Genomic DNA, 17,222 nt, shown 5'->3' with positions numbered 1-17,222 from the left:
CTAAATTGCTTGTTAGCTCTCAGTAAAATTTCTTTCTAAGGGTAGTCCAGTCTGTTCCCTGACCTTGCTCTGTGAAGTTACCAGTGTTTTCAGTACAGGAAAATCTGCCTTAAGCATGGCAGACCTGTCAAGAAAATGAAGATGAACTAACCCTGTAATTTTCCTGTTATTTCTTTACTGTCATTTCACTCATGGCTTAGAGTGCTCCTTAGAGCTGTTGAATGAGTCCGTATTTTCCCAACATTAAGCATCCACCATCATGGCACCAGTCGGAGCTGCCGCCTTTCATCCCTGTGGATTAATCCCACTAATTTGTGCATGCTTTTGCTGTGCCCCCTCTGTGCAGGACACGCATAACTAAGGAGGCCGGCAGTGTATCTCTGCGTATGAAGCAGGTGGAAGAACTGTGAGTAGGCTGAGAGTCTTGCAGAGCACCAGTGTCCACTGCTACCCTGTCCATTCTCCCTCTGCCGCTTCTCTTGAAGGCCTTTGTTCATCCAGAAAGATGAGGTGGTGGGAGGAACTGCCTGTCTGTGCAGCAGCTTTGCCTCACAAGGGAAGAGGTCGCGGTGCAGCTGTGTTGGTTGATGACTGCTTATCTCATTGGTTGCTTCCGTGTGCAGCTGTGTGTTCAGAGTGGTGTTGGTTCCCCCTCCTGTTGGTTTTTGTGGTGGACCAGCCACTATCAGCAGCAAACCTGAAGGCTTGTTCTGTAGTTTTCCTTAGTAGGAAGGAAATCATATGCTTCTCTTAAAGTGTTGTGATTCTTGGTAACTCATTGCTTTTTTATTTCACTTTGGGACACTTAGATTTGATGGTGATTCTAGTTTTTTTTAACTTTTAGTTTTTTATTGTTTGTTGTTTTCATGTTCAAAGATAATATTTCAGCCTTTTGTGTTTTAGTTCCCGAGGGTTAGAATATCCTTTGATTCTTAAGAAATCTTTCAAGTAACAGAATGGCACAGAGATACTCAATAATGTGCCTGATTTTCCTTCCGAACTTGCCAAAACTTTCTGAGAACTGAATGTATCATTTTAGAAATGTCCTACTAATATGGAGATAAAACATCCTGTATGAGGATATTTTAAAGCTCAGTGTACCTTCCCCCACCTCACCCCAGCCTGGGGGCTATTCAGAGAATTATAAAAGACAAAAAAAAAAACCCTCTGTATACATTCTGCCCAGCAAATTCATTTCATCTCTCCACTGTAGTTGCATGAACCCTGTGTTACTGTGCTAAGCGCTTGGTTTCAGTCATTTGTGGTTGTGTTGTTATAAGTGCAGAATTGGCCTGGAGATAAGTGTGCCTGGCTGTTCTAGCCACCTAGTTGTGAACAGTGTGTGCATATCTCTTAGGCTGTGGCGTGGGTACTTGGGATCCTCATCTTCATCTGATAACTCTGTTACTAGGGCATCATCATTACAAACTCGTAGCCTGGAATCCATATCTTGGAGACACTTCGTGGTTTGCCTTTATGTCAGCATTTACAAACTGCCTTCTTTGTCCCTCTTGTCTCCCTCTTGAATTCCATCAGATATCATTCTCTTCTGGAACTGGGTGAGAAGCGTAAAGGCATGTTGGAGAAGAGTTGCAAGAAGTTTATGTTGTTCCGTGAAGCGAATGAACTACAGCAATGGATCAATGAGAAGGAAGCCGCTCTGACAAGTGAGGAGGTCGGCGCAGACTTGGAGCAGGTCGAGGTGCTCCAGAAGAAGTTTGATGACTTCCAGAAGGTATGGGCAGTCTTAGAGCTCAGCTGAAAATTTATTTAAAGATTTTAGTCTCTTGATTTTTTTTTTTGAGATGGATTCTCGCTGTCATCCAAACTGGAGTGCAGTGGTATGACTTCAGCTCACTGCAACCTCTGCCTCCTGGGTTCAAGCGATTCCCATGCCCTAGCCTCCTAAGTATCTGGGATTACAGATGCCCGCCACCATGTCCTGCTAATTTTGTGTTTTTAGTAGAGACAGTGTTTCACCATGTTGGCCAGGCCGGCCTCAAACTCCTAACTTCAGGTGATACACCCGCCTCAGCCTCCAAAGTACTGGGATTATAGGCATGAGCTTCTGCGCCCGGCCGGAGTCTCTTGATTTCTGACTGCAAATTACTGGAATGCAAATTACATAGATTATATTCCATCATCTATGTAGCTATTTTTTTTTTCCAATTTTTTTTTTCTTTTGAGACGGAGTCACGCTTTCGTCGCCCAGGCTTGAAGTTCATTGGCATGATCTCAGTTCACTGCAACCTTCTCCTCCCAGGTTCAAGCAGTTCTCCTGTCTCAGCCTCCCGAGTAGCTGGGACTGCAGGGGCTCGCCACCATGCCTGGCTAGTTTTTGTATTTTTAGTAGAGATGAGGTTTCACCATATTGGTCAGGCTGGTCTCAAACTGCTGACCTCAGGTGATCCACCTGCCTCGGTCTCCCAAAGTGCTGGGATTGCAGGCGTGAGCCACCGCGCCCGGCCTCAGTTTTTTTTTTTTTAAGACAGAGTCTCACTGTATTGCCCAGGCTGGAGTGCAGTGGCTCGATATCAGGTCACTGCAACTTCGCCTCCCAGGCTCAAGTGATTCTCATGCCTCAGCCACCCGAGTAGCTGGGATTACAGGTACGCATGACCACGTCTGGCAAATTTTTGTATTTTTAGTACAGCCGGGGTTTTACCGTGTTGGCCAGCCTGGTCTTGAATTCCTGGCCTCAAGTGATCCCCCCACCTCAGCTTGACCCAAAGTGAGCTACCACGCCTGGCCTGTGTAGCTATTTTTAAAAGACTTTAATTGAAACCTTTTTGGACTAGTTTAGTTTTAAGGAAGGATATACTTTGTTCTCTACATGTTGTTATAAGAACTTTTCTAAGCCTAAACTACAATAGATGTGAAAGTACTCTTTTTTTTTTAAATTGGGGTAAATTGACAAAGCTAACCATTTTAAAGTGTACAATTCAGTGGTATTGAGTACATTCACAATGTTGTGCAACCACCACCTCTAGTTCTGAAACATTTGCATCACTTCAGAAGAAAACCACATATCTATCAAGCATTCATTTGCCATTCTCCCTAACCCCAGTGGCCCACGTAGCCACTCATCTGCTGCTTGCCTCCATATTTACCTATTCTGGACAATTTATATAAATGGAATCACGTCATGTGACTTTTTGTGACTGGCTTCTTTTGTTTATGTTTTCTTTCTTTTATTTATTTATTTTTGAGACAAGGTAGCATTCTGTTGCCCAGGCTGGAGTGCAGTGGCCCAGTCTCAGCTTACTGCAGCCTCCGCTTCCTGGGTTCAAGTGATCCTCCTGTCTCAGCCTCCTGAGTAGCTGGGACTATAGCTATGTACCACTATGCTCAGCTAATTTTTGTATTTTTTGTAGAGACAAGGTTTCGCCATGTTGCCCAGTCTGGTCTCGAACTCCTGAGCTCAGGCTGTCTGCCCATCTTGCCCTCCCAAAGTGCTGGGATTACAGGTGTGAGCCACTGCACCTGGCCCATAATGTTTTCAAGTTTCATCCTTTTTGTAGCACATGTCAGTACTCCATTCCTTTTTATAGCTGAATAATATTTGACTGGCACACTACACATTGTTTATCCATTCCACCACTTAAAAGTATTGTTTTTTTTTTCTTTTTTTGAGATGGAGTCTCGCTCTGTCGCCCAGGCTGGAGTGCAGTGGCCAGATCTCAGCTCATTGCAAGCTCCGCCTCCTGGGTTTACGCCATTCTCCTGCCTCAGCCTCCCGAGTAGCTGGGACTACGGGCGCCCGCCACCTCGCCCGGCTAGTTTTTGTAGTTTTTAGTAGAGACGGAGTTTCACCGTGTTAGCCAGGATGGTCTCGATCTCCTGACCTGGTGATCCGCCCGTCTCGGCCTCCCAAAGTGCTGGGATTCACTTAAAAGTATTCTTACAAAAAATTCAAATGAGGAGGAAGAGCTTCTATCTCCTATAGTAACTGTGCATTAAAATTTTATCTCGTTTTTACTTATTTTTTAGAGATAGGGTCTCACTCTCTCGCACAGGCTAGAGTGCAGTGGGATGATTGTAGCTCACTGTAACCTTGAACTCCTGTGCTCAAGTGATCCTCCCACCTCAGCCACCCGTGTAGCTGGGACTATGGACGTAGGCTACCACATCCATTATTTTTTATTTATTTATTTTTTTTGGAGATGGAGTCTCGCTCTGTCGCCCAGGCTGGAGTGCAGTGGCCGGATCTCGGCTCACTGCAAGCTCCGCCTCCCGGGTTTGCGCCATTCTCCTGCCTCAGCCTCCCGAGGAGCTGGGACTACAGGCGCCCGCCACCTCGCCCGGCTAGTTTTTTTTGTATTTTTTTAGTAGAGACGGGGTTTCACCGTGTTAGCCAGGATGGTCTCGATCTCCAGACCTCGTGATCCGCCCATCTCGGCCTCCCAAAGTGCTGGGATTACAGGCTTGAGCCACCGCGCCCTGCCTCACATCCATTATTATAATTGAAAAAATTTTTCTGGCCGGGCCCAGCGGCGCATGCCTGTAATCTCAGCACTTTGGGAGGCTGAGGCAGGCGGATCACTGGAGGTCAGGAGTTCATCCAGCCTGGCCAACGTGGTAAAACCCCATCTCTGCTGAAAATACAAAAAGTAGCTGGGCGTGGTAGTGCCTGGCTGTAGTCCCAGCTACTCAGGAGGCTGAGGCACGAAGGTCACTTGAACCCAGGAGGCGGAGGTTGCAGTGAACCGTGATCATGCCACTGCACTCCAGCCTGGGCAACAAAGTGAGACTGAGTCTCATTAGAAGAAAAAAAAAAAGAAAAATTTCTGTAGAGATTGGGGTTTGGTTATGTTGCCCCAAGCTGGTCTTGAACTCCTTAAGCAATCCTCCTGCTTTGGCCTCCCAAAGTCCTGGGATTAAAGGTGTGAGCCACCACACCTGGCCTCTTCACATTTTAAAAACATTGTTTTGAAACCAAAAAGAGGTTTTTAAAAAGTCTCTATTTGATAAAAATATTTGCTGGGCATAGTGGTGTGTGCCTGTAGTCCAAGCTACTGAGAAGACTGAGGTAGGAGGATTGCTTGAGCCTGGGAGGTAAAGGCTGCAGATGATTGCAATACTCCACTCCAGCCTGGGTGACAGCGAGACCCTGTCTCCAAAAAAACGAAAAAACTACAGTTAATGAAGTAAATTCGAGTCCAATAATTATCTGAGGGCTGGGAAAACCAATCCATGGGGATACCTGTTGAACAGATCCTTATAGCTTTTTTTCTTTGTTTTGTTTCTGTTTTGTTTTGAGACAGAGTCTTGCTCTGTTGCCCAGGATGGAGTGCAGTGGTGCGATTTCGGCTCACTGCAACCTCTGCCCCCCAACTCCCGCCACCTGTTCAAGAGATTCTCCTGCCTCAGCCTTCCGATTAGCTGGGATTACAGGCGCCTGCCACCGTGCCCGGCTAATTTTTGTATTTTTAGTAGAGACGGGGTTTCACCATCTTGGCCCGGCTGGTCTTGAACTCCTGACCTTGTGATCCACCTTGGCCTTCCAAAGTGTTGGGATTACAGGCGTGAGCCACTGCACCCGGCCTTTTTGTTTTGTTTTGTTTTTGAGATGGAGTTTCACTCTTCTTGCCCAGGCTGGAGTGCAATGGTGCGATCTCGGCTCACCGCAACCTCTGCCTCCCAAGATCAAGCGATTCTCTTGCCTCAGCCTCCCAAGTAGCTGGGATTACAGGCAAAGGCCCCCACACCCAGCTAATTTTGTACTTTTAGTAGAGAAAGGGTTTCTCCATGTTGGTTAGGCTGGTCTTGAACTCCCGACCTCAGGTGGTCCGCCCACCTCGGCCTCCCAAGGTGCTGGGATTACAGGCGTAAGCCACCATGCCTGGCCGTAGCTTATTTTTTTAATCCCTTTTTTTTAAATAGGCCCTTGTAGAAGACTCCTTATAGTTTCAAGCCATAGTTTGTGATGTCTCCTTTGACTTTGGCTTGCTATTTTGGGTTTTAGTTATTATGGCTTTTGTTTTAAAGGACCTGAAGGCCAATGAGTCACGGTTGAAGGACATTAACAAGGTAGCTGAAGACCTGGAGTCTGAAGGTCTTATGGCAGAGGAGGTGCAGGCTGTGCAACAACAGGTAGGTGTCTCCATCTTGGAGTGAGGCTCTGTTGCTGTAAGGATGCAGCTTTGTTTTTCCTATGTCTGTCATAGCCCAACAAGCAGTGTTCCATAGCACAGAATTGTGGCTTGACCGTAGGTCAGGTCCTCTATGTGACCAAAACCATTTTGATTAACTTCTTTATACCAATATCCCTCATCTCTATTTGGTTCTGGGGGGTCTTCTGTCTTCTCCGTAAGTCCATTAAATATTTAATGTTTATATAGCCATTAACTAATGGTAATTTCATAAGTTCCTCAAAGAAAAGGTTTATGTATAAATACTTGAAGTTCGGCCGGGCGCGGTGGCTCAAGCCTGTAATCCCAGCACTTTGGGAGGCCGAGGCGGGCGGATCACGAGGTCAGGAGATCGAGACCATCCTGGCTAACACGGTGAAACCCCGTCTCTACTAAAAATACAAAAAACTAGCCGGGCGCGGTGGCGGGCGCCTGTAGTCCCAGCTACTTGGGAGGCTGAGGCAGGAGAATGGCGTAAACCCGGGAGGCGGAGCTTGCAGTGAGCTGAGATCCGGCCACTGCACTCCAGCCTGGGTGACAGAGCAAGACTCCGTCTCAAAAAAATAAATAAATAAATAAATAAATAAATAAATACTTGAAGTTCTGCTGGACATTTGGACTGGCATTTCCATTTGTCTTTTTGGAATTCTCTCCTGTGTTTCCAGGTTTGACCATAATGAGTATTCTTGAGAGATGTGTATTTCTTCTAATAATAAAACTGGTTTCTCTCTCTCCTTGTAGGAAGTGTATGGCATGATGCCCAGGGTAAGTTTCGGGTACTGTGTGTGGATCTTGAACATGAGAAGGGTTTAAACTTTGGTAAGAATATCCAGGCCAAGAACTTCATCAGAATTGCTGTTCCTTAACCTCCGATGCCTTTTGTGTGTAAAGATTTGTGGAAAACACCAAAAATTGATTTCTTTTTTTTTGAGACAGAGTCTCACTCTGTCACCCAGACTAGAGTGCAGTGGTGTGATCTTGGCTCACTGCAACCTCCACCTCCCAGGTTCAAGCGATTCTCCCATCTCAGCTTCCTGAGTAGCTGGAATTCCAGGCGTGTGGCATCACACCCAGCTAATTTTTGTATTTTTAGTACAGACGGGGTTTCACCATGTTGTCCAGGCTAGTCTCGAACTCCCAACCTCAGGTGATCCGCCCACGTCAGCTTCCCAGAGTGCTGGGATTACAGACGTGAGCCACCACTTCTGGCCCAGAAATTGATTTCTACTTACCATTCTTCAAAAGACAAAAAAATGTTGGGTTTTTTTTGTTTGTTTTGTTTGTAAGAGATAGGGTCTTGCTTTGTTGTCCAGACTGGAGGTCAGTGGCTTTTCACAGCTACAGTTATAGCCTACTGCAGCCTCGAACTCCTGGCCTCAAGCAATCCTCCCACTTCAATCTCCCAATTATCTAGGACAACAGGCATGCAACACAAAGCGCAGCTCTTTAAAAAAAAAAAAAAAAAAAAAGTCTTTATCTCTTCAGTTTTCTAAAACTTCTTCTATAGCTATCTTTAGGTTTGTTTATTACCCCTTTGCAGACAATCTTATGAGTACAACATAAAGAAAAGTTGGTGGTTTTCTTATTAAATTTCTTTATTCTCTCCATTTCTTCTACTGGATAAAAAGTTGGAATTTGTCTCTCCTGTTTGTTGGCTTAATTTTTCTTAACTAGCCTTGAAGTTTGTTACCAGCCAAACTATGGAGGGAGAATGCTGTTTTGATTAGTGTATTAATATCTGGGATCTCCCCTGGGGGAAACTAGAGTCATTAACTGGAAAGGTCAGGTGCTTTGTTGTTTCATGCTCAATTGCATGGCTGCCTAAATTACTCTTTCTCTGAATAGGATGAAACTGATCCCAAGACAGCCTCCCCGTGGAAGGTAAGGACTCTTTTGCAAATTACTGTTTTCAGGAGTTTTGTGAGAGCATGAAATATGTTGTGTCCTTTTCTGGTGTGCCTTTCTCTGAATATTCAGCTTGTCTTAAGTCTTTAGTCATTTCTGGACTTGTTTGGGGTGGTTTCTTTCTGAATCTGTTATCTCTTAAAATGTGATGCTTAATATACAAAAGCAGAGTGTCTACGTCAAATGCTCAGTACAGTTAGGTTGCATTGATTACCCATGTTGGTGCAGCATATGCTGCAGCAGGGAGCACTGTGTGGTTGGCAGGGTCCCACCAGTAAGAGGCAGTCCAAAGGGAAATGACGTGAACACGAGAACAACTGCACCCGTAAAGGAGGGCAGGCCTTCATTCACCATTTGCTTGGCCTCTATCCTGTGGCCCAAGAAAGGCTTCAGAGATGCCCGATGCAGAGATGTAAAGGGACGAATGAGATGTTTCCCCACTACAGTAGACATTTTTCTGGACAAATCCAGGTGTGAATATGGCTTAACCAGAATGGGCCATCCCTGACCAAGAATACAGGGGAAAAGGTGTTTGTTTTGTTTGTTTGTTTGTTTGTTTGTTTGTGATGGAGTCTTGCCCTGTCAGCCAGGCTGGAGTGTGGTGGTGCAATCTCCGCTCACTGCAATCTCTGCCTCCCTAGTTCAAGCAATTCTCCTGCCTCAGCCTCCCAAGTAGCTGGGACTACAGGCATGTGCCACCATGCCTGGCTAATTTTTGTGTTTTTAGTAGAGACAGGGTTTCGCCATGTTGGCCAGGGTAGTCTTTAACTCCTGACCACAGGTGATCCACCCGCCTCAACCTTCCGAAGTGTTGAGATTACAGGCCTGAGCCACAGCGCCCAGCCAGGGAGAAGGTTTTTTTTGTTTTTGTTTTTTGTTGTTTTTTTTGAGACGGAGTCTAGCTCTGTTGCCCAGGCTGGAATGCAGTGGCATGATCTGAGCTCGCTGCAACCTCTGCTTCCCAGATTCAAGCGATCCTCCTTCCTCAGCTCCCCCTAGTAGCTGGGATTACAGGCATGCACCACCATGCCTGCTAATTTTTGTATTTTCAGAAGAGTTAGGGTTTCGCCACATTGGCCAGGCTGGTCTCAAACTCCTGACCTCAGGTGATCCGCCCACCTCGGCCTCCCAAAGTGTTGGGATTACTGGCCCGCTGAGGTTTTTTATGTGATACATTTATAGCTGTGATTGTGTAACTGGTTGCGTGTGTCTCAGTTCTAGCATCTTCCCTCCTGACCCAGCTCTTCAGGAATACATCACTTAAGTTACAGGCAAGTTAGAGAGCAGATTCTGACTTTATAAAAGTAGATCTTTTGGCTAGGTGTGGTGGCTCACACCTATAATCCCAGCATTGCGGGAGGCTGAGACAGGTGGATGAGCCCAGGAATTGGAGACCAGCCTGGGCAACATGGCGAAACCCCGGCTCTACAAAAAACAAAACAAAACAAAACAAAAAAAGTTTTAAAAAGAAAAAAGAAAGTAGGTCTTCTCCTCGTTAGTACAATGGTGAGTTGACAAGCAGATAAAAAGTAAAATTTTTAAAAGTGTATCCCCAGAAATATGAAGAAAGCATGAAAACCTTAAAACAAAAAGCCTCCCCCCAACAACGCTTCCATGTCCACCTTTGAACCCGCTCAGTCACCTTGTCTGACCTCTCCTGAGGACCTAGGCTGAGAGGGATCTGTGTCTTGTGGCCTCCTTCCCTGACTGGCTCTGACTATCCTCCTTGTTAAGTAGGTTTCTAATTGGGCCAGGCATGGGGGGTATACTTTTCCTTCTATTCAGCTCTCTCTCCTTTTCTCACTCTTCGCTTTTCTTACATAGCAAAACTTGATCATTGATTATATGAATGGGCAACAGCCTTACTTACGCCCTCAGCAGAATGTTTCTGATAACATAAGTATTCTTTCAGAAGTTTATTTTAGATACCTTTATAAATCCCAGTACCTCTTACTGGAGACAGTGGGTCCACCTTCTGACTCCTATAAACACACCAGTTGAAAATGCCACCTAGGGATGCCATGAGGACGTCTGCATCCAAGCTCAGCCATCTTGGCCTCCTTTTTTTTTTTTTTTTTTTTTTGTGAGACAGAGTCTTGCTCTTTCACCCAGGCTGGAGTGCAGTGGCGTGATCTCAGCTCACTGCAACCTCTGCCTCCTGGGTTCAAGCAGTTCTCCCGCCTCAGCCTCCTGTGTAGCTGGGATTACAGGCACCCGCCACCATGCCCAGCTAATTTTTATATTTTTGGTAGAGACGGGGTTTCACCATGTTGGCCAGGCTGGTCTTGATCTCCTAACCTCAGGTGATCCACCCGCCTTGGCCTCCCAAAGTGCTGGGATTACAGTCGTGAGCCACCATGCCCTGCCTCTTGTTCTTTACTCAAAGGGTTGTGAGCATTGTAACCTGGGCCAATTTGAGTTTCTTTCCAGTGAATTGGATGGACTGTAAGATCCTAAGGGACTTTATTTATTTGTTTTTATTTAATTTTATTTATTTATTTATTTTTGAGACGGAGTCTTGCTCTGTTGCCCAGGCTGGAGTGCAGTGGCACAATCTCAGCTCGCTGCAACCTCTGCCTCCCAGGTTCAAGCGATTCTCCTGCCTCAGCCTCCTAAGTAGCTGGGATTACAGGCTCACACCACTGTGCCCAGCTAATTTTTGTATTTTTAGTGGAGACAGGGTTTCACCATGTTGGTCAGGCTGGTCTCAAACTCGTGACCTCAGGTGATCTACCCACCTCGGCCTCCGGAAGTGCTGGGATTACAAGCGTGAGCCACCGTGCCTAGCCCTAAGGGACTTTAGATTTTTAGAAGGATCTATATTGTTGACAGCTATATTGTTGAAATGTACATTGTTGAAAGCTAATTCACTGCTTTATTTTTTCCCTCTGGTAAAGCCGTTGCCCTTCAATGGGGATACTGTTAAAAAGAACAGCAACTCAATAACTATAATTAGAAATGAAAGTGATTATTAGTGCTCCTGACTGTTAAATAGTCTCAGCTGCCAGCATTTGTTAAATTAGGGTTTGTTTTTTCTTTTTCTGGAATATTCTCCTGTAGTATAGACAAGAAAATGATATTAATCATTAGTCTTTTAGGTATTTTTCTGTCCAGCTAGCTGCTGGAATTGTGATTTTTACCATTCTCTTTTCACTCTTCATCAGATAAAATTAATTACTGAGCTGAGTCTAATTGTGCATTTTGGGTATTTTCATGACTTTCTAGTAGTTGACACTTCTACTGATGTCTCTGTTAAGAATGTTGCCAGTATCCCTTTAAGGTAATTTGGGTTGATCACAGGGACCTAGTCAATGACACTTGCAGCTCAGATCTCTAATTGCCAGGCACTTGATTAGTTTTGCCTTCTGCTTTCCTCCCTACCTAGTCTGCTCGTCTGATGGTTCACACCGTGGCCACCTTTAATTCCATCAAGGTAAGAAGCAGTGACCAGCTCCCCTAATCTCCCCTGGTTTTCTCCACTATCTTCCTTCCCTGTCTACAGTAGAGCTCTTGTTCTTGTCAACCGGGTGAACTGTGACATATCTCACTCTCCTGGGTCCAAGCATGTCCTAAGTAAACATCAGCATGCTCATGGTCGCTGGGTAGCTTGGTGGCTTTCCTGTCAAGAGCCCGCCAGGGAAGGCAGCAAGCCTTCCCTCTGATTTCCAGTAGGTCAGGGAGCTAGAAGGAGCACAGTCTCAGGAAAGCAGTGAGTGGCTCCCTTGCCGCCTGCAGTGCGAGGTCCTGTAGCATACTGGCTCTTCCCAAGCCTGCTGTGGCCTGTGAGGCTGCTGGTCGGGTGTTGGGAGGCAGCGAGCGCTGGGATTTCTCCACGCAGCTGTGACTTAGGAAGCAGTTGCTAACTGCCAGGCCCCAGGCTAGGAGATGAGAGTAAGGAAGAGTCAGCTATGTCTCCTGCTGCCTCAGAGGGGATGCCTAGGTCAGGTGTTTGTGGGTGTTGAAGCTGTCAGGCACAGCTAGTTTTGGCTTGGCTCTGACTGGAATGTTGTATACTAATTTATTCAGCGAGGAAGGTTGGAAACAGGAAATTATATGTGCCCTAGCATCTCCTTCAAGCAAAGTCATTTTCCCAAAGTCTGACTGGGAGCATGACGAGAGGCGGTGCAATGGAGCTGATGTTTTGCTGTCCTGCAGGAGCTGAATGAGCGCTGGCGGTCCCTACAGCAGCTGGCCGAGGAACGGAGCCAGCTCTTGGGCAGTGCCCATGAAGTACAGAGGTTCCACAGGTGAGGGGTGAACCCTGGGCTGGGAGAGGGAGAAACAGGTGACTGCTAGTTCCTGACAGCCCCCAAGCTTGCTGAGTGAGATCCTATAGGAACGGCTGGCTCTTGTTGATGTTTACATCTGACACAGGGTGGATGCTCAGTAAATCCTGCTAAGTGAATTATTTTGCTTTTTAGAGTTATTGGTGGTAGCCACAGACAAATATACAAATGTCAGCTAAATAAATTTTCTTAGGCCAGGCCTGGTGGCTCATGCCTGTAATCCCAGCACTTTGGGAGGCCAAGGCAGGCAGCTCACCTGAGGTCAGGAGTTTGAGACCAGCCTGACCAATATGGGGAAAACCCACCTCTACTAAAAATAAAAAGATAACTGGGCGTGGTGGCGAGTGCCTGTAATCCTAGCTACTTGGTAGGCTGAGGCAGGAGAATCGCTTGAACCCGGTGGGGGTGGAGGTTGCAGTGAGCCAAGATTGTGCATTGTGCTCCAGCCTAGGTGACAAGAACGAAACTCCGTCTCAATAAATAAATAAATAAATAAATAGAATTTTTTTAGTGTCTGTCCTGTAATCAAGGCAATTGTACTCAGCATTTCTTAACGTAAATGTGTCTCCCCTTTAGAGATGCTGATGAAACCAAAGAATGGATTGAAGAGAAGAATCAAGCTCTAAACACAGACAATTATGGACATGATCTCGCCAGTGTGCAGGCCCTGCAACGCAAGCATGAGGGCTTTGAGAGGGACCTTGCAGCTCTCGGTGACAAGGTGAGAGGACCCAAAGTCATCTTCTGGCATTTTTGCCCCAGAAAGAGAAGTCTTCTGTTCTGCAGAGCACACCCCCTTACTGCAAGCTCATTCACCACTTTGTTCCCATAGGTAAACTCCCTTGGTGAAACAGCAGAGCGCCTGATCCAGTCCCATCCCGAGTCAGCAGAGGACCTCCAGGAAAAGTGCACAGAGTTAAACCAGGCCTGGAGCAGCCTGGGGAAACGTGCAGATCAGCGCAAGGCGAAGTTGGGCGACTCCCACGACCTGCAGCGCTTTCTTAGCGATTTCCGGTACGGAGCTACGTTCACTCAGACCTCTGGAACATAGAGCCTTCTTTGCAGGGGTCATTTTTATTGTGAAAGTAGCACATGCTCATCTGGGTACAATGGCTCACACCTATAATCCCAGCACTTTGGGAGGCCGAGGCAAGCGGATCGCTTGAACTCAGAAGTCGGAGACCAGCCTGGGATACATGGCAAAACACTTTGGCTATTGTAAAATTTTAAATTTTAATTTAAGAATTAAAAACCTCCGGGCACAGTGGCTCACGCCTGTAATCCCAGCACTTTGGGGAGACCAAGGCGGGCGGATCACCTGAGGTCAAGAGTTCAAGACCAGCCTAGCCAACATGGCGAAACCATGTTTCTACTAAAAGTACAAAAATTACCTGGGCATGGTGGCAGACACCTGTAATCCCAGCTACTCAGGAGGCTGAGGCAGGAGAATCACTTGAATCTGAGAGGCGGAGGTTGCAATGAGCCGAGATCGTGCCACTGCATTCCAGCCCGGGTGACAAGAGTGAGACTCAATCTCAAAAAAAAAAAGAAAAAATTAAAAACAGAAAAAAGTAGTACGTAATCAATGTAAAATAGTCAAACTACTGAATTCCAGATTGTTAAAAATAATTCTCCACAGCCAGGCATGGTGGCTTACGTCTGTAATCTCAGCACTTTGGGAAGCCAAGGCAGGTGGATCACGAGGTCAGGAGTTCAAGACCAGCCTGGCCAACATGGTGAAACCCCATCTCTACTAAAAATACAAACATTAGCCAGGCATGGTGGCACGCACCTGTAATTCCAGCTACTCGGGAGGCTGAGGCAGGAGAATCACTTGAACCCAGGAGGCGGAGGTTGCAGTAAGCTGAGACCGTACCACTGCACTCTAGCCTGGGCGATGGAGCAAGATTGCCTCAAAAAAAAAAAAAAAACAAGTCTCTGCTTTCCTATCCAAGTACAGGCGTACGCCCTCTCATCCCCTTGCCGTATGACATTATATTTTTCCCTAGACATATATACATGTGTGTCTCTTGTTGCCCAGGCTGGAGTGCAATGGCACAATCTTGGCTCATTGCAACCTCCGCCTCCCGGATTCAAGCGATTATCCTGCCTCAGCCTCCCGAATAGCTGGGATCACAGGCATGCACCACCAAGCCCGGCTAATTTTGTATTTTTTTTCAGTAGAGATGGGGTTTCTCCATGTTGTCCAGGCTGGTCTTGAACACCTGACCTCAGGTGATCCACCCACCTCAGCCTCCCAAAGTGCTGGGATGAGGCGTGAGCCACCATGTCCGGCCTTTTTTTTTTTTTTTTTTTTTTTTTTGAGACAGGATCTGGCTCTGTTGCCCAGGCTGGAGTGCAGTGGCCCAATCATTGCTCACCGCACCCTCAACTTCCCAGGCTCAAGTGATCCGTCTGCATCAGCTTCCCATGTAGCTGGTACCATAGGCATGTACCACCACACCTGGCTAGTTTTTAAATTTTTAGTAGAGACTAGGTCTCACTGTGTTGCCCAGGCTGGTCTCAAATTCCTGGGCTCAAATGATCCTCTCGCCTCAGCCTCCCAAAGTGCTGAGATTTCAAGCATGAGCCACTTCACCTGGCCTATGTCTTACCTGGCATTAATGTCATTAGGACACTAGGCTAGTTGTCTTAAAATGTCCCGCAATCTTGTACCTCTGCCTTTTTAATGACTACACAGCAATCCACTGGATGGGCGATTTATGACTTGTTCAACAGTAGCCATTGAGGACAGACACTTATTTTGTCTTTTTTTGTGTTCTTTAACAATATTATTTTACACACACACTTGCACACTTGTGGTGCTTGTATCTGTTAGCTGGGGCATCTCCCCTGCTGCAGTGGGAGTAGGCAGATGCTGCTTTCTTTCACAGGCCTCTGGGAGGAGGTCCCAGTTGGCAGTTAGTTTTCTTTTTCTTTTTATTGAGGTAAGGGCCACATAACATATAATTAACCACTTTAAAATGTGCAATCCATGACATTTAATGGATTCACAGTGTTGTGCAGCCACTCCTCTCTAGCTTTGAAACATTTTCATTGCCCTAGAATAACATCCCTTAACTAATCACCCCCTCTTCTCTCTTCCCCACCCACTCGGAATCCTTTATCTGCTTTCTGTGTCCATGGATTTGCCTCTTTTGGACACATCATATAAAAGGAATCATACCATATCTGACCTTACACACTCAGTTTTGTGCCCTTGTGCTTGCACAGCTGTGAGAAACTGGATCAAATGCATGCACAGGCCTAGGGCTTCAAGGGTTAATCCTAAAGAAAGGCTTTTTCTTTTTTTTAGAGACAAGATTTCACCACATTGCCCAAGCTGGTCTGGAATTTGTGAGCTCAAGTGATCCTCCTGCCTCAGCCTCCCAAAGTGCTAGGATTACGGGCATGAGCCACCATGCCCGGCCAACAAAGGCTTTTTCATTTGAAGCTATCAAAGACTTAATTGTAGCTAGAACTTGTTATTCTGGAGGGTGAAAAGATCTTAATTATAAACTTACTGACTTTTCCTCCAAGAAATTCGGACTTTTAAAAAAATAACTCAACAATGGCTGGGCACAGTGGCTCATGCCTGTAATCCCAGCACGTTGGGAGGCTGAGGCGGGTGGATCACAAGGTCAGGAGATCGAGACCATTCTGGCTAACACGGTGAAACCCCGTCTTTACTAAAAATACAAAAACATTAGCCAGGAACGGTGGCAGATGCCTGTAGTCCCAGCTACTCGGGAGGCTGAGGCAGGAGAGTGGCGTGAACCCGGGAGGCGGAGGTGGAGCTTGCAGTGAGCCAAGATTGCACTACTGCACTCCAGCCTGGGCGACAGAGCGAGACTCCGTCTCAAAAAAAAAAACACCTCAAGAAGAACAAGAAGTTTTGAAACACTTTGCCCAAAGACCTAGCCTCATTCAGTAGATTAAATTAATCCAAGATAACTTTCTGAGGCAAGAATTATGTCATTCCCTGTTTTCCTGGGCAGAAGATCTCCTTACCAGGTAATATAATAGCTATTTTTCTGGGGTTCTGGTTTCCAGGGACCTCATGTCTTGGATCAATGGAATACGGGGGTTGGTGTCCTCAGATGAGCTAGCCAAGGATGTCACCGGAGCTGAGGCGTTGCTGGAGCGACACCAGGTGGGTGGACCTGCCTGCTGAGTAGCAAAGACGTGACTGCTCTGCAGGGCCCTGGAGGCCTCATTCCCTCCTTTTGTGGTGAGTCGATAGTTGACATCAGAGTGGTCATCTGCTGCCAGTTACCTAATCCCTTCCCTCCTTTTGGCAGGAACACCGGACAGAAATTGATGCCAGGGCTGGCACTTTCCAGGCATTTGAGCAGTTTGGACAGCAGCTGTTGGCTCATGGACACTATGCCAGCCCTGAGATCAAGCAGAAACTTGATATTCTTGACCAGGAGCGTGCAGACCTGGAGAAGGCCTGGGTTCAGCGCAGGATGATGCTGGATCAGTGCCTTGAATTGCAGGTATGTGTGCTCCTGCTTTCTGACCAAGCGTTTCCTTGCTGAAGAGCCTCATTTTCTCACCTGCCTCTTGCCCTCTCTAAAGCTGTTCCATCGGGACTGTGAGCAAGCTGAGAACTGGATGGCTGCCCGGGAGGCTTTCTTGAATACCGAAGACAAAGGAGACTCACTGGACAGCGTAGAGGCTCTGATCAAAAAACATGAAGACTTTGACAAAGCAATTAATGTCCAGGTGAGGCCTCTGGACCATGGAGTCAGAGTCTGGATTTTTCCTCATTGACATCTGTTTCTTGGCTTATAGAGTCATTGTTATATCTCCAAGGAATACCTGCATTGTCTAAGAAAAATGTGTACATAAATAATCTTTAAAACTTATAGATTCTGATATTTCTGAGATTTTAATA

At 46.4% G+C, this 17,222-nt stretch overlaps 2 protein-coding genes across 12 annotated transcripts in view; one reads left to right on the top strand and one right to left on the bottom strand.

The window, feature by feature from the left end:
• Positions 1 to 17,222, bottom strand: part of GOLGA2 (golgin A2) — a 434,268-nt gene that overhangs the window by 350,800 nt on the left and 66,246 nt on the right. The gene's annotated exons all lie outside the window — the stretch shown is intronic.
• SPTAN1 (spectrin alpha, non-erythrocytic 1) overlaps positions 1 to 17,222 on the top strand; it is an 85,676-nt gene that overhangs the window by 41,350 nt on the left and 27,104 nt on the right. For 7 of the 11 annotated variants that reach the window (XM_050759671.1, XM_050759672.1, XM_050759670.1 and 4 more), the window contains exons 23-34: positions 347 to 406; positions 1,537 to 1,735; positions 5,989 to 6,093; positions 6,873 to 6,896; positions 7,977 to 8,012; positions 11,422 to 11,469; positions 12,192 to 12,283; positions 12,899 to 13,043; positions 13,155 to 13,336; positions 16,376 to 16,475; positions 16,624 to 16,821; positions 16,904 to 17,050. In XM_050759671.1, the coding sequence (XP_050615628.1) occupies positions 347 to 406; positions 1,537 to 1,735; positions 5,989 to 6,093; positions 6,873 to 6,896; positions 7,977 to 8,012; positions 11,422 to 11,469; positions 12,192 to 12,283; positions 12,899 to 13,043; positions 13,155 to 13,336; positions 16,376 to 16,475; positions 16,624 to 16,821; positions 16,904 to 17,050 (1,336 nt within the window). The remainder of the gene's footprint in view (positions 1 to 346; positions 407 to 1,536; positions 1,736 to 5,988; positions 6,094 to 6,872; positions 6,897 to 7,976; positions 8,013 to 11,421; positions 11,470 to 12,191; positions 12,284 to 12,898; positions 13,044 to 13,154; positions 13,337 to 16,375; positions 16,476 to 16,623; positions 16,822 to 16,903; positions 17,051 to 17,222) is intronic. The other 4 variants (XM_050759677.1, XM_050759675.1, XM_050759674.1 and 1 more) reach the window with 1 other exon arrangement.

This window comes from Macaca thibetana, chromosome 15, assembly GCF_024542745.1.
Source record: "Macaca thibetana thibetana isolate TM-01 chromosome 15, ASM2454274v1, whole genome shotgun sequence".
In the NCBI taxonomy this organism is placed as follows: domain Eukaryota; kingdom Metazoa; phylum Chordata; class Mammalia; order Primates; family Cercopithecidae; genus Macaca; species Macaca thibetana.
This window is presented reverse-complemented; position numbering and strand designations above follow the sequence as displayed.